The sequence below is a fragment of the Phyllopteryx taeniolatus genome, chromosome 19 (assembly GCF_024500385.1).
Source record: "Phyllopteryx taeniolatus isolate TA_2022b chromosome 19, UOR_Ptae_1.2, whole genome shotgun sequence".
In the NCBI taxonomy this organism is placed as follows: Eukaryota; Metazoa; Chordata; class Actinopteri; order Syngnathiformes; family Syngnathidae; genus Phyllopteryx; species Phyllopteryx taeniolatus.
In genome coordinates, this window is record NC_084520.1 from 18,186,394 (window position 1) to 18,203,374 (window position 16,981).

General features: G+C 48.4%; 1 protein-coding gene across 8 annotated transcripts in view; it reads right to left on the reverse strand.

Moving 5' to 3' along the window:
- The window catches only part of LOC133468936 (glutamate receptor ionotropic, delta-1-like), an 82,207-nt gene that overhangs the window by 12,250 nt on the left and 52,976 nt on the right, over positions 1–16,981 (reverse strand). For 4 of the 8 annotated variants that reach the window (XR_009785588.1, XM_061755349.1, XM_061755346.1 and 1 more), the window contains 8 exons: positions 13,518–13,619; positions 11,986–12,108; positions 11,828–11,902; positions 10,915–11,251; positions 9,171–9,309; positions 7,268–7,463; positions 6,303–6,475; positions 4,133–4,379 (listed from right to left, as the gene is read on the reverse strand). Coding sequence is in view for 7 of the 8 variants with exons in the window: in XM_061755349.1 (XP_061611333.1) it covers positions 4,133–4,379; positions 6,303–6,475; positions 7,268–7,463; positions 9,171–9,309; positions 10,915–11,251; positions 11,828–11,902; positions 11,986–12,108; positions 13,518–13,619 (1,392 nt within the window). In the remaining variant the exon portion in view is untranslated. Of the gene's footprint in view, positions 1–671; positions 805–4,132; positions 4,380–6,302; positions 6,476–7,267; positions 7,464–9,170; positions 9,310–10,914; positions 11,252–11,827; positions 11,903–11,985; positions 12,109–13,517; positions 13,620–16,981 lie in introns of all 8 variants that reach the window. The other 4 variants (XM_061755348.1, XM_061755343.1, XM_061755345.1 and 1 more) reach the window with 2 other exon arrangements.

The window sequence follows — 16,981 nt, forward strand, 5'->3', positions numbered from 1 at the left end:
CAAAGAGCTTTTGGAAAGCGACGACTATAGATTGAATACCGAATGGTCAAGCCTAAAGACAGAAGACTGAAGAACGGATGTCTGGACTGGAGACCTTTTTGGGGGAAAGTTCTTAGGACTTAAAGTTTGAGTACTGAATGGTAAAAATGAGATATCGATATAGATATTTTGATATTTGGTATATGTAAAACATCCATTTTCCAACTCAACATGCAGACGACTGAAGTCTGAACAGTAAAGACCGGAGAGGGGATGTTCGGGCGGGAACAATGCCCGAGTTCTACGCGCGTCCCAAGACCTTTCGGAGGCCTTCCAGATACGAGGGACTGAAGATCGAAGACTGAATTGTAAAGAGTGAAGACGGACGACTAAAGACTGAAGACTGACGATGGCATGTTTGGAGGGGAACAAGATGATTCAGAATAAGATGAGAACGTGGAACATGGAAATGGTTTCAGTCCTAACGAGCACAACTACAATGTGGCCCGTGAACATATGGGTCAATGTTCACAAGCGGCGTGGAAACGTCACTTGTGTCGGCGAGGCAATCGTCGAGTGTCACATTTGATTTGATTGCGATTTGTGTCGAACGCGTATTTGTTTTCCTTCGACCGCGTTTCCCGTGCAAGTGTGCAAGTATAGCGTACTGTGTATGCATGCTCTATTCTGACCTGTGGCGGCGGCATGCGCTTCCCGCCAGCCCGTCCCTCTGTCTGTCCAAATGTCCCTCCTCCCCTCGGACGGAGCAAAGTCATTATAAGTCAACGGACCCGAAACCAAAGCCAGCCCGAAATCCTTCGCGACCTGCACGACAGCACACAGCCAGCGTCAAGCACAGGGGGGAGACACGAGACGTCCGCGTGGAGCGCGTCACGGCGACCCCCGACCCCCGGCCCCCGGAAGCCGACGGCCGCCCGCGCTTTGCTCGAGGGACCCGCGAAATAGGCATCGGAAATGTCTAAATGTATTTGTAATCGATTGATTGTTGATTGGGGATGTCAAACTTTATTTCAATCAAATTCTACACTTCCAAATATGAATTGCACTTCATATCAATTGCAATTCATTGAGAAATGATTTTAAACACATTGCTTGATCAAGTAATAATTCTCATTTTCAAAATGCCATTATTGATAATAAAGGTAATTAACAAATGTCAGTTTTAAAAATATGTAACATTGTTTTTTACAATAGGCACAATAAAACTTAAGCGTCCAGATTTTTTTTTTAAATGAAATAGTAAGATGTCCCATTTCAAAAATGTTGGAATTGATTAACCAATTATTCCAAATAAAACAAAATGATGAAATAAGTATGTTACGTTTTTCAAATTCAATAATCTGATAAAATGGGGAACCCAATTTTTGTTGAGTTAGGTCTGAAAACTGTTTTTAACAAAACTGATCTCAGTCGAAAACTGTTTTACAAAACGTTTCAAATGTTGACATACAATGAAATACGAAAGAAAGGGGCATGGCGGCAATGTTTATTTAACACTATTCTGTTTTGCAAAGCATATGGCACAAATGCTCCTCGTTCCTACTATGCTAGCTTTCTGTTTGCAGATGTTGATCGGGAGCTGCACAAACAAGTCGCCGCTTGGACTCCACACGAGTCAGCTGGCAAGTCTTACTGTAGCAGATCAGTAGAATTTTGCTCATCGGGAAGATTCGGTAAGCTGTGGAGAAAAAAAAACTTGGACGCGCTCGGGAAAAAACAAAAACGATTTTGGGAAAATAAAATAATAAATAAAATCGAACTCAGAAATGTCTTTGCAAATTGTTACCCAGTGAATGAATGTAAATAAAACCATTTTCAAAATGAGATCAAATGGATGTTTTATAAAATGTTAAATCATGTAAAAAAAAAATATATATATATTTTAAATTTACTATAAATCAATCAACCCATTACAAAAATGGTTAAATGTGTCATACATTTAAAATACAAAAAAAGTACAGTATATCAGTTAAGCAATATATAACAGATAAATGAATACAAATGAAAAGAAAATACATTTAATTTGACCAATGAACGCACCGAATGTTGCAGGACGGCGGATTAAAGATGGCCACCAAACAAACGCTCTCTTCCTGTTTCCGACAACAACACGCTCCTTGCCTTCCCGATTCCGCAAACATGCCGCGCAGCGTTGAGCTCCGCTCAAAGACGTTGCCGCCAAATTAACAGCGAGAAGAAGAAGAAGAAGAAGAAGAGCCAGACAAGGTCGGCGACTGAAAGCCAAGAATCAAAATTTGCATCGCATTGTTGTACGCTCTGCTCGTATGCGTCGCTGCTCCGTGTCTGTTAAAAGTCGCTGTTCGAAGCGTTCTAATTACCGGAACATCTGCTATGGCAGTTCAAACCACGCCTGACCTGACGCCGCCCGAAAACAGGTTCACAATTGCTTACGGGCGCCACGAGATGGCAGCAAAGCACGAAATGAAGCTCCTCGACATAGCACCAAGATCGTGCCGAAGCAATACTTTAATTGCCTCAAACAAGCGAAACGGTGAATTACAGAAGACAAAAAAGAAAGAAAGAAAGAAAGAAATAATCAGCCAATAGCCGAATCTGCCAGTTTTCGTATGCACTTTCGTTTGATGAAACGGTATGCTTTGCTTGAACATTTTGGTGTTTCAATGTTTTGATTTGCTTTTGTTTTATGCATCACTTTTAGAGTAAACAAATAGACAGCTTGAAGCACGCACGCTTGGCCTCTTATTTGGAGAACTGTGTGAAAAATGTATTTCAAGCGCGTGGGAGGGCTACCAAGCAAACGTCACGTGCGCCAGCGTCGCTTTCAACGCGACTTGGGACTTTTATGAAGATGCGACAAAGCTCTTACGATGACCGCAGGAGTTTGGGAAGATGATCAAAGGGGATCTTATGGAAGATTTTCCCAAGGCGGGCGCGGCCAGTGTCGGACATCCCTGGCTCGCCGCGTTTCACGGAACATGGCAAGATTAAAAAAAAAAAAAAAAAAAGCAACATTATTTTTAGAGCATATAATTACATTTATTTGTGTGCACGTTGAGGGTTGTTTAAAAAAAAAATGCTACATTTTATGCATTTGATATGATGCAAATATGACACATTAGCGATCCAGGCCAGCTAATTTAAATGTGGAATATTTGTATGATGGAGCGTTGACTTCCTTGTTGCCACTGCTCGCCGGTGACGCTTGCCGACTTCTCTTTGTGTAATTTGGGGTTGCTTGTTTTCATGTTTTCCGCCGATGGAAATGCGATCATTCCATTTGAAACCATTTGGACGTCGTTAAAATCCAACGTGAACGTTCAGACGGGAAGTGCGAGCGTCGACAACAAAGCGCGCAAGGCGCTCAAGTTACGTCAGGCCTAGTATGAGTAACGTAAACGCACACGAGTGTACGTGCCGTGTTGCGCGTAAAACGAAGCGATTGTGGTCGGACGTCAAGGAAAAAACGGGAGCTGGCAGGATAAAAAAGAGATGAAAATCCAATTTCAATCTGGAGTGTGTGTTGTGTTGATTTGTGTGTGCGTTTCGGTTATGCTACGAAAGGGTATTTTGTGTACTGTATGAGTGTGTCGTGTGTTTTGGGGTTTTGCGTGTGTTTGCATACTGTGTTTGGGTGTGTGTATTTTGTGGGTGTGTTGTGTGACAGAATGTATTCTGTGTGTATCGTGCAGTTTGTGTGTGTGTGTCTGCAAGTTTGTGTGTTGTGTTTTTGCATATCGTGTATGAGTGTGTGTGTGTCATGTGAGTGTGTGTTGTGCCTGAATGTGCGTCGGGTGTGTGTTTGTGTTCTGTGCATGTGTGAGAGAGTTTGTGTTGCGTGTGCTGTGTTGTGTGTGCGCCGTGTGAGTCTATTGTTTATTGTGTTTGCTTGTCCGCGTAACACTGCGCACTAAGTATAAATAATAAGACGCGCGCACACACGCGCACGCTGTGGTGTGTCAAGCGAAGCTGTTTGTCGCTGTTGTCAAAACGGACCAAATGTGAGGTCAACGTGCCGCGCGGCGCCCCCCGTCTACAGCTGGGTGTACTGCAGCTCCGCTAAGTCGGGGCCGGCTTCGGCGGGATCCTGAAAGTAGAGCGTGGCGGCGGCGCGGTCGCCCCGCCGGGTCGTTCGGCGCCCGCGCCCGGTCACCTCTTTGGGCGTCTCCCGGCGGCAGCCGTCGCCGCTCCACCAGGCCTCCAGGCCGGCCACCAGGCAGGCCAGCAGCATCCCGGCGGCCAGGATGCAGAAGACGCCGGCGAAGCTGTGCAGCTTGAGCGAGCGGCCGTCCGGGCGGGCGCCGGCGCCGCCGCCGCCGCCCGGGTCGCAGCGGCCCGTGCGGGGCCACCACTTCTGCTTCAGGATGTCCAGGTCGCCCTTCTCCCGCAGCTCCAGGATCCTGCACGGGGCGCACAAACGCGGGTCAGGACGGCTCGACGGAACGACACTTTTGTCTGACCGAAGCTCCTCAACTCACTTCGACAGTTCCACGCTCCCCCGCCCGCCCCCGCTGCGGCGAGCGTGGTTCACTTTTCACACCCGCAACATTCCACCTGAGCTTCTTGTGGACCCGTCCGTCTGTCCTCCACCAGGAACTTTGTCTTTCTTCATACAAGAATCGGCGAGCGAGCGAAGGATCGACGGGCAGCGTTGAACCGTGTGCACCGCGAACGCGTGGCGGGAGAGCCACAAGCGTCACGTCCAATTTGTCCTCCTCCAGGCTGAGCGCTCGACCTTTTCACTTCCCATTTGGACGACGCCCGCGCGGACGAATTTTTATGATCTCCCGCTAAACTCTCCTGACAAGGAAGCGGAATATCCGCGCTCGCCGGGAAGGACACGGACGCCGTTCCAGGTACGGCGGGCCGGCACCTCAAATCACCACTTCTACCATTTACGAGCCGTCGCTCGGTCCATTTTTTTTTGCTAGAAGTTGTGAGCCAAAATTTGAGTTAAGAGCGAGCTTGAGATATGCCACCGCTCGAGTGAAGCGCAAGAAAATGGAGCAGTTGAGCTACGGTGATGCCGTGGCACGTGGGCAAGGAGAGAAACCCAATTTTCGTGTGATCCCGGCCTGGCACGACTTGACAGCTACAATTCCAATTTCTAAAGCGGTCAATTGAAAACTTTGCAAAACACCGTATATATTTGCAACTTCCCGGGAAAATTTGGAATCCTTTAATATGGGACGATCCCACTAATTCTTCCACAGTTCCACAGGTCGTATCATTCAGTATTTGTTTTTTGTTTTTGTTTTTTTTGTTGTTGATAGTAATCGGAAAAGGTGTCGTGCAGGACCCCGACCGAGATGACCCGAAAAAAGGGATCGCGGTTGGCTTCAGTCGTCGCATCGTATTTGTAAAACAAATGTAAATCATGCTTTTGGCCCATTAGAAACAGGAATTGTCATTTTTCAAGCCCATCGAATAACAATTGTGGAAAGCAAATGAGCCCGAGACCCGACTGAGGAGAAGTTTGTTATCTTCACAAAGACAAACGGCAAGAGATTGGCAGTGCAAGGTCACATGACACGCCTAAAAGCGACGGTCTGCCGTTTCCACGGCAACAACCGCCAAACACAGCGGCGCGACGTCACGGAGGTTTTCCCACTCACATCGGTATTCTGCCGCACCGGAAGTCGATCGATACGAGGCGGCCGACAAGTTTTGTTGCCGATGGAACTAAATAATTCCTCAACTCACTTTGGGATCAATTTGGCGGGATGAAAAGACGGAGGCGCTTGCATGAGGTTCGTCCAAATGGCCAGCCTTTTCATAAGCAGGCGAGCGCGGCCGACGATGCAGACATTTTTGGCACATTCACTGACTTTAACGTCAACTTCTTCTCACACAGTAAAAAAAAAAAAAAATAAAATTTTTTAAAAAGTTGGTTTTGCCCACGGCTTTTTTGTCGTACGTGAGATAAAAGTCCAAGTGGCACTTCTCACACCCTTCTTGAATGTGAGGATTTTTGAAGTCGTCACGGCAACACGGAAAATTGCTGCCCAAACCTGTTAAAAACTCCTCAGATAGACGACCTCGACACACACGGCACATTTTTCTGAGGAGGACTTGTGATACGTTCAATGACAGCCTCACCGGTAGAGTTGCGCTGCGTTCAAGGACACACTAGCTGATGATGCGATGTGTTTAACGGCACGCTAATTGACGACGATGCGATGCGTTCAAAGACCCACTATAGCTGATGATGTTGCGCCACGGTCAATGACACCCTCCCAGATTCCGTCGCGATGCGTTCAGTGACACCCTTACGATACAGGGCGCCATTGAACGCAGCGCGAGCGATTTCCCACAAAGCTTACTTTTGCGAGAAGAGGTCCCTGTAGGGGCTGCCGTGCTGCACGGCGACGCCGTAGCCTTTGCTGCTGCCGCCGCCGCCGCCGCCCGCCACGGTGACGGTGCAGTCGTCGTCCGTCAGCGCCGCGTACTCCAGCGCCGCCGTGTCCCACAGGAAGGCGTACGCGCTCTTCTTGGCCTGCGCGGAGAGGCGCACGGTAACCACGGCAACCGTTTGTCAAAGGTCACAACACCGCTCATCTGTCGACGTGAACGTCGTTTTATCCCAATAAGTTTGTCAGCTCGGACAGGTGCATCGTGCGAAACGTAGTCCGAGGACTCCGGCGCGTTTGCGAGCCGGCGCTCGTCCCGGCCCGCTCGGCGCACCCTGGACTGGTCGCCGGCCAATCGCAGGGCACAACAAAATGAACTGGTCGCGAGGAAATTTGATTTGGCTATTTTCTCCTTCTTTTATTTACAGTATAAAATAAACAAAAAATTTTTAAAAATGTAATTAAAATGGAACAACTGAAAATTGTTACAATAGTTTAATATTCATAATAAAAATATCTACAATGATTTTATCATTTACAAAATGTAAATGACCTATTTATAAAAAAGGAAAATGTATATCTAAAATTGTTAATTGAATACAATTGTTTCTTTTACTAATATTTGTCTTTAGAATTCAAAATAAAGGTATGTACTGAGATATTTTTAAAAATTGTTATGGTCATTTTAACAATACAATTATTTCTCTCTCCTTTTTATTCCTATTCTGAATAATAAAGCGAATTATAATTACTTACGCTATTCCGTCATGAATCAAAAGTGAGACAAAGTTCTATCCTATTGTCGTATTTATTATTTACATGAACTGAATTCCCCAATTACCGAAGGGAGAATAATTAATAAGCCGAATGGATTGAAAAATGCATTTTAGAAAAACAAGGCCGAAATGCGAAGCCTCCTGCTAACGAGCCCGGCCGACCTTGCGAATGCCCTCCGAGGGGCTGGACACGCAGTAGTCCAGGCCGCCGTTCTTGCTGACGGTCCGCCACAGCTCGGCGTACGCGCCGTCCTGCTCCAGAGGGTTGGTGCCTTTGTTCCGGAAGTAGTCGTACACGGCCGAGTCCCTCACCGTGCCGTAGTCCACGTCCGTCTGCCGCGACAGGTCCTGGAACGACCTGGAATCACAATCGAGGACGGCGCCTTTGACGCATTACCGTAGCTGAGCCTTATTTGAGCCTGATGCTAACAAAGAATGCAAACTGTCATGGAAGGGCTAACGAATAGCACTGATGTCGCGGTGTTAACGATGAATCGATTCAAAAGTTCTTCAACTGTCAGCTGTTTTGACAATCGAGTAGCGCGCGTGTGACTTCACTTATGTCATTACTGTATTCCGCAACTGTTGTCGACTGCTGTCGTTTGTTGACGACGTTTCAGAAGAACGAATCCAGAAGACTTCTTCTGTTCTCCCATTTTTGGGGTGGAGTCTCCCGACTTACGCCCGGGCGGGTGTGTTCCTCGGGGGGGGGGCGATCAAAAAGTTGCCTGGCGCGTTTGGTGAAACGCTCGTCCCGCCTACTAATCGGTCGTCGGCGCCGTTGCCTCGATTCAACCTTCGCCGGGATGACTGACAAGCTACGCAGACATAACGTCATTACGTTTATCAAATATTTCAAAATAGTTTTTTGGGGGGCTCTGGAAGGGATTAAGGGCGTGTCAGTTCATTTCAATGGGGAAAGATGATTTGCGATACGGACGTTTTGCGTTACCGCCAGGCACCACTATATAGTTACCAAATCACTCAGTGGGCAACACTTGCTGATGGCGCTTTTGGAAAACCAGCTCCTCGATGTTTGCAGCCGTGTTGTTCGTGTCAGCTATGAAAACTAGATCCCGACAAATAACCTGAAATTAAAGGACAGGATGAATTCATCCCTACAAAGGAGCGACGAAGAGAGCCGCCGGTTCCTTCGTCCCACTTTCTCTTCGCAAATGGCCTCCTGCAGGTGGACGTGCCCGTCGGCTCTCATACATCACGCAATGAGACAAAAACATGAGAGGCGGCGCGCCGGGTCGAGCCATTAGCGTGTCGTCGCATCCGTGAAATGACCGCCCGGGCACGCCGAGGCGCACTTCGAGAGACCGGGCAAATCTCCGCTCGGGCGTTCGTCTTCACGCGGCTCCCGATGGAAATGTCAAGCGCGGACCGCTTCATCCCGGGAGAGCCGACGGAGGAGCGTGACCGAGATCTTCTCGGCGAACGCCCCGCACGCATCGATGTGACAAAAGAGTGACGGAACCAGGCCGCCCGCGGAGGCGTGCCGGACAAATAATGTTGACCGACCGAAAACTCAATTACGCTGCGGTGGCTCTGATGCGACGTGACGGCGAGGCAGCGCCGGGGACGTTCGCCGGCGTGGCCGCCGCTCGGAAGATGTCGCGCGCCGGCAAATAAAGCCGGCGTCCCGTAAACAAAACGCTTGAGAGGGTTGTTTACCGAGGAAACGGATGACTTCGGGTAGAGGTCCCGAAGACTTTTTCGCGTCCTCTTCCGATGGACACGGCCGCCCGATTTCAAGGCGTTCGTGTCCACCTGCTTTGGTTTTCTGCGTCCATTTGGGTTCGATTTGGACAAACCGGCTGCTCGGAGTTCGCCAAAGTACGAGACCTTCAATTTGCATGCATTGGGGGCTTCGACCCAAAATGGCCGACTTCCCGTTCCATTCCAGGCAAGTGTCCTTGAGACTTTTTTTTTTTTTTGGTGGGTTGGTTCAGGGGCTAAAGTTTTCTACAAGCCCTGGAATCCGTCCAGAAAAATGGATTCAACCCAAAATGGCCGCCTTTCAGGCAAGGGTCCTTGAGGCTTTCGTGCGCGTACGTACCGTATGGCGTGGTCCATGCGGGACACGGTGAGGTACGCCGCCAGGTTGGCCGTGTATGACGAGCACACGATGAGCGTGAAGAGCCACCAGCTGCCCATGACGATCCGCAGGGCCATGGAGCCCGCCACGCCGTCACCGCCTACAAACGCGAGTCCACAGCGGTTTGATGCGGTCTTGGACAGTCCAATTGTTCAGATCCTGAAACTGATACTTTTTTGCTTCTGAAAGCAAAACTTGAGTAAAAGTGCACATATCGTAAAAGAAAATAAATGCTAGAAGTAAAAGTCCATTTTTTGTTTCTTTTTCCCCCATTTTTACTTTTGTTTGAAGCAATACTTGAGTAAAAGTACAAGTATCTTAAAGGGGGGGGGGGGATGAAGTGAAAGTCCTGTTTTAGAATATTACTGGAGTAAAGTCTCTGACATTTTGTTCTCCTAATATTATGACTTTATTCTTTAAAAAAAAGAGGACTACATTTTCGAAAAAAGTACACTATTGCTTTAATAATCCAATTTTTGTAAAAAAATAAATAAACCAAAATTCAAAAAAGACTTAAAGACCATTTAAAGCTCCTTCAGAGATTTGTTTGTAAATACATTTCACGTTTGAAGAGAATTGTTAGGTTTAGGTCAGTCTCAACGCTACGGCTGGCGGACCCCCGCTGCTAAACGGGGATCGAACCCGTGACACTTTGGTGACGAGCCGCGTGACATTCGCCGCAGCAGGCGCAGGATCTACAAGGCTGCATCTCATCACAATGTCGTTGGCACAAAAGGTTTCCTAGGTAACCTGCGAGGCCGGGGACTGACCGTGTGCGTGCGTGCGAGTCCTTGGTGGCGTCTTAAGACGCCCACCCGCCGAAACGGCAACATTTCACATTTTCCGATTTGGTTCCCGCACTCGACGTGTTATTCAAAGGAGCTCCTCCATCTAAAGCCTGATACGCAGATCCACATTTTGAACACTTGACATGAAACGATTTACACAACCTGTCACGATGAGGACAAATATTCTTGCGTGTTTAAGATTGTGGAGGAAAAATAACATTTTGCATCCCCGAAAATCACAGGATAGTCTTAAGGATCATCTTTAGAGCCTTTTCGATAATCAGGGCCTTTTCGGACTTTGTTCACAGGGAAACGGGCTTATAATCGGCCCGATTATCTGTATGTGTACCTTGCTTTAGAATTTCCAATCAGATCAGGATTACAGGATGATTGGTCACTAATCAGGATCATCTTTAGAGCCTTTCCATAAGCAGCCTTTTGATGGCTTTGTCCGCAAATGGCGAATCGGGCTACGTCTCGGCACGATTATCCGTATAAGGCGCTTTACAATTTACAATTTACGAGCAGATCAGTGAGGAAAAATGACTGTCGGACACACCCCATACTATAGGATAATCACTCAGGATCATCTTTAGAGACATCTGATAATCTGACACGATTATCGGTATGAGTGCCTTGCTTTATGATTTCCAAGCAGATTGGTGATGGAAAACGACAGCCCACACCACAGGATAATCACTCAGGATCCGTTTTTGAGACATCTGCTGACTTTGATCGCGTGGGGTAAGGGGGGGGGGGGGGGGGGGGGTAAACATGCTAACACACCCCACACGACAGTAGGGAATTTGGCTGAAAATCAGCCCAACTATCGCTTTGCGCGTACCCTGCCAAACCCTTAGCGGCTTATTCCACATGCGCAGCGTCTAAATGGCCTCCCAAATCCTGGCGCGGCTCACCTTGCTGCACGAAGGCTCCGTAGACGATCCAGATGGCGCCGTGCAAGGATCCGGATCCGTTGTCGGGCTGGCCGGGCGGCGCGTTGTGCGCGGCGGACGAGCGCAGCGCCTGCAGCCTGTTGAGCAGGAAGATGAGGACGCCCACCACCGGGACGGCGGCGGCGATGCACGCCCACACGGCCAAGTCGAAAGGCACGAAGAGCGAGAAGATGTTGACCTTCTCCTCGGGCTTCCTCAGCAGGATGCCCACGCTGTAGTCCAGGTAGCGCTTGCTGAAGTCCACCACGTTCTCGCGCTCCGGCGTGATGGTGATGGCCGCCACGGCCAGGTCGGCTCTCTGCGGGGTCACAGAAGGATTCGATGGAACTCGGCGATCTGAATCGTTACGGCCGTCCTTGCCCTTTTCCGCCTTCATCGATCAATTAAGATCTCGACCGCGGTTGGCTCGACCTCTCTCTATTTACGTCTTTTTTACGTTCGCGTCGTCGTCGTCCGCGGAGACAGTACAAATCTGTTTTCACGTGTAAAAGTAAAAAGTCATTCAAGAAATAAATTCTAGAGCTAGACAACAAAGATGGCAAAGAGAAACAAAGATGTCTACTGTCTAAAATGAAAAAAGATCTAAAAAGCTGTTTCATAAGCATATGCTTAAAGGCATTTCAATGTTTAAGTGTTGGACTTTGTATCAGTAAAAATAGTTTTCCTTCTACTGCAAATGAATATCGGCAGCAAATATCGGTTATCGGCCTCGTCGTCTACCAATAATCGGTATCCGCCTTAAAAAAAATACGTATCGGTCTATCTCTAATAGACACTCAATTAAAATACATCGACAGTACAGTAACTATGTGCTGATTTCAAAAGATAAGAGTTTGTGGCTAAGCCGATCGGAAGCCGGCGTCTAATAGTTGACCTTGTTGATGAGGTCGCCGATCATCCCGTTCCAGGAGCCGTTAGGAAGCTGAGATCCGTATTTGCTGTCGGACACCTGCAGGAACGGCGTTCAGAGTTCAGACGCTTTGACGTGGAGGTCTACGGGAAGCGGCGCACGGGGGGGGGGGGGGGCGTCACCTGGTAGATCTCGTACTTGAAGCCCAGGGTCCTGGCCAGCGCGTCCAGCACGTCGATGGAGAAGCCTTTGTAGCGTTTGGGCTGGCCTAGGATGTTCTCGGCCACCATCACGAACGGGTCCTCCTGCGAGAAGACTCAGATGAACATTTACAACAACAACACTTCCAAGAAGAGCACTCAGATGAATATTTACAAAAAGGAACACACAGGAGAACATTTACCAAAAGAGCACTCTGAAGAACACTCAGAAGAGCAAGAAGATCGCTCAGATAAACATTCACAAGAACGTTTACAAGACGAGCACACCGAAGAACTACACCCAGTGGAACATTTGCAAGAAGATCATCATTCGGACGAACACGGTGTGTAACATTCACGAGAGCCCTCATAGTTGAAGGTCTTGTCCGGTAACGAGACAGTGTACCTAATGAAGTGTCCACTGAGTGTCTCCTTGGATGCTAAGCGCCACCTTGACCAAGCTGGACAGGATTAAAGAGGTGCAGGGGGCGCGGTGGTGTAATTCCCGAGGGAGGTCCGGGTGGTGTCGCGGTGCGCGGATCCGTGACACGGCGGTGCGAGCGCGGGTCCGACGAAGAACGTTTCGTCTCACTTTGTTTGTATTTCCGGAAGTCATCAAAGACCGAGGCGCCGCTCGAGCCCCAATGATCGCACCTTTGCACTGCCCACCCAAAAAAAATTTTACTGAAGAGGAAGACGATCCAGCTCACAGAAACTTTAGATTTCTTGTCGTTTAGTTGAGTGCAAATAGCAAATATTCTCAAATCGTCTTTGCCTATTGAAATGAATGGAAATGCCATTAATGCGTTCCAGCCTCCTCCCAAAAATGCCGATGAAAATTATTGTAATGTGTTTTTAGTAAGGAAAACAGCAGTCTGTAAGATTGTACTTTAGAAATACATAGCGTAAAAAACTAAATGAAGTAGAATGTAAACCATTCATTCATTGCAGCTTCTTCTAGTGTGCGTGACTCGGCCACCGGGGGCAGTATAATGCAGTCACACCGACAAATGAAGAAGAGTTTCACAACGGCTGGAAGTGACTCAAGCTGCTGTAGTATTTATGGTTTTTGTTGCGGATAAAGAATATATATGTGCTATTTTCCATCGCTTAATGGGTTAAACCCCCACAACTATCGACGCTAACCGTTAGCATGTCTATGGCGTTTTCCATTAGTTGTTAATATTACACTAAGCGGACTTTGGTTGTTTCAATTAGACAACGTAATTCTCTTTGTTTGATGTGAAACATCAATTTGGTTTGGAGTCATTGACCCCAAAAGTGGGGGACATATGGTCGAAGCAATATATTATGGTACAAAGAACTAATGTGACCTGCTCGCGGACCTCGAGGCGAACGCGTGAACGTCCTTTGAAGGGAATATCTTCTCAATGTTTTGACCGGCGTCTCATTTGGGCCATCGACTGATCGACGACAAGAATAAACCTCGACTGGCATCGACCTGAAGCAGTAGATGCAAAATGACGGGGGGACGGGGGGACGGGGGGACGTACCAGCAAGGTGACCACTTTGACGGTGACTCCCTGCATGCCGCTCTCGATGCGACTCTCCTTCAGGCTGCCGTTCAGGCCGTGCACCGCGTCCCACGTGGCCAACTGTCAACAACAACAATAAGCGCATTCGCCAGTCAAAATGCACATTTTGCGCCCCGTGAACACACATCGAAAAGCAATTCTTTGTTTCTTTTTAGCATGGTTTCATCAAAGGCGCAAAGGAGAGGTTCATCCTGCCAGGTGGTCTCTGCTCACCCTGGACCCCACGAAATCCCTGAAGACCCCCTCCCCTTGCTTCGGGTCTCTGTAGGATGAAAAGTCCAAAGTTTCTCCTCAAATGAAGTCGTTGATTAGCAGAACTGCGCCTCCCAAAAGAAAAAGTGAATAATTCGATCCTTGAGGACGACGACAGGAAGTGAGCCACGCACACGCGTGCACACCGCAATGACGAGCGACGGAGGCCGGCCCCCGCCTCTGCTACCTTAGCGTTGTCGTGTGGCGAGCGTGTCGATGAGTCACAACGGCTCCCGATTGGCCGTCAGCAGCTGTTTGTTGTCGCCAGGCGAGCGGCGCGGCCGAACGGCGGACCCGCGGGCGCCTGATTGGGTGTGGCGGCTTGAGAAAAAAGCATCACTGTTGCCACAGCGACACAAGCTCCCAATCCAAACCTCCCCTCGTCCACTTTGGTCCGTTTCGAAGTTTGCGGTTGTCGCTCGTTTAGCTCGTTAATACCTCGAGCGCCATTGGCGCCTTTTGTGCTCTTGTCCTCATTGTGATCGCTCGCAGCAAAAAATAACGTAACGCGCCTATTAGCCGCCGCGGCTAATAACCTGACGTGACGTGACGTGGAGTTAATTAGCCTCGTTAGCTGACGCGGGCGGCGCCCACGCCACCGTTATTGTTCCTTAATGAGCGTGCCGCCCGTCGTTAAGATGGCGCCGTCTGGAATGATCGCGTAGCGGCTGCCGCTAATTCGGAAAAACAAGCAAACGGACATCCTGGTTTGGGTCGTCTGCGCCGAAACAAGTTCGCTTTACTTGTATGCTGACTCACTTTTCCCCATTGAAAGGAATTGAAAAGCCGTTAGAACCTTTTTGATTTTTGTCAAATATTTCATCTATTTCCTGATAAGCTAAAAAAAAAAAAAAAAAAAAGACTAATAAAGGTAAAACTGAATCTAAAATGCGAATACTATTCATTGTTTTTGTGCTCAAGCCAAAGCCTTGTCGAATAAAAAAATATTGCTTTGGCGCCATTTTGGTGCAAAGTCCTATTTAACTTTTTAAAAATTTTCAATGCATCAACTAAGCAATTATTTACCAATCTAAATTAAAACAGCAGTGCAGCGTCTGGCAGTGATGCGGACTTTGTATCGGTCCTTTATTTAAAAAAAAAATTGCGTGGACTGCACGTGTTAAAGTCAGCATGTTATAAAGTTGTTGTTTTTGTAAATTTCTTCTGAAAAGCCTGAATGCAACAAAAGTAGTTGGATGTGGCTTTTGTGTGTCAAGATATTCCATTGGCGTCAGCATGCAAGCCCACCGTGCCCACTTTTTGCACACATGGGGAATGGGGGCTTTCATCACCCACACTTTTCCTGGCGAAAGCATTCAACACCCACACTTTTCCTGCTGTTATTTCAACAGGAGCGTAACTCGTTGCGTAGCGCCTGTGGGGAACGTAGGTGCATCAACACCCGCACATTTCCTGCTCTTACTGCTCAACGCGCGTCCCACTTGCGGAGGGTGCTTCCACACCCACACTTTTTCCATTGTCATTGTAGAAGCTCGTGTGTTGGGGTGAAACTGTAAGGGGTTCATCTGAGGGACGCAGCGCAGCCAGGAATGAATCGCGCTGACAGGCTGAAGGCGCCCCAGGTGCATTCTGGGTAATGCAGTCTCCCGCAAAGCGTGCCGTCGCAAACGCAGCGAGAGGAAAGTAGAGGCGACGCCTCGTTGTCGGAATGATAATTGTTGGTGCCGACGTCGTCCCCGGCCTCCTCTCCGGTCCTCGAACGCCACCGGCGTCGGAGCGTCTTCGGGGCGACTCTTCTTGTCGCTCGTCACCGCCAAAACGGAAATTGGATAGCGCATCCTGTGAGGATTGCGGGCGAGGAAACGACTTGAGCTCCGTTTGGCCGTTCAGCCGCAACGCGAGATGACACGCCGGGGGACGGCTGCCGGGACGCACGGTGCCGCCTTTCTGCGGGAAATGAGGAAATGACATTTTAATGGGTAGCAGGTGGAATGCGGAGGACGCAGGGAGAGAGAGAGAGAGGAAGAGAAAGAGGGACAAAGAAAGAGAGAGCGAGGGATGCAGCGTTTTATGCTAAGTGGGAAATGGGAAATTTGCATCACATTCCTGCGAGGGAGAATGGAACAACACCCACACTTCTCCTGGGGAACACGTTCAACACCCACACATTTGCGGGCGAAAAGGATCGACACCCACACTTTTCTTGGTGAAAGGGTTCAACACCCACACTTCTCCCACTGTTATTGCACAACGAGCATTACTCTACATGTCACACGTGCTTCAACAGCCACACTTTTGACTTATGAAAGGGTTAATCACCCACATATTTCGTTATAAAACCCACACTTCTCCTGGTCAAGGGGTTTACCATCCACAATTTTCCTGGTGAAACGGTTCAACATTTTCAGGTAAAAAGGTTCCACACCCAAACTTTGAACACCCAAAATGTTCCTGGTGATAGGGTTCAGCACCCACATATTTCCAGGTAAAGAGGTTTCCCACCCGCACTTTTTCACATGTAAAGTTTCAGGCACACTTTTTCCGCTGTTAACGCGCAATGTAGCGTCATGCTCACGGGGAAATGCGTGGGTGTTTTGCCGCTGTGGTCACACGAGATTATCAAGCTATGCGTCGCACCCGCGGGTGTTTGGAAAATGGAATACAATCTCTGTGATACTTTTGGAATGTCTCCATGTCGAGGAATCAAAATCAGCCAAATGAAAGGATGTATGCTAATGAGCTTGCATTTTCATGAGGACGTATGCTAATGAGAATGCATGTTAATGAGCGTGTATATTCATGAGCATGTAAAGGAATGTCAAAGCACTCGAGCGAGCACCAGCATGATAATAACGTCTTCTTTGTGTTTCCATGAGTGCTCTGATAAGTACGCCTGTGTGTGCGTGTGTGGACAGGCTGGCCATTAGAAAGTACAGCGCTACTCATAACTCGGAGTGCGAGGCCGGATGATTAAATCTTCATTACGGCTGCAACTCTCGCTAAATCACTGAAATGGTTATGCATGCGTATGAGACTCGGTGTCCAGTCCGCGTCCGTGTTTAATTAAAGTAAGCGCAAAGGCACGTGTCAGCCTGTGAGTCCAATTACAACACGCACACACACACAAATATTAAGCAGAATACATACAGTGCGCGCACGCGCGCGTGTTTGTGAGCTCAAGAATAGAGCCGCAGCGTGCATGCCAGACC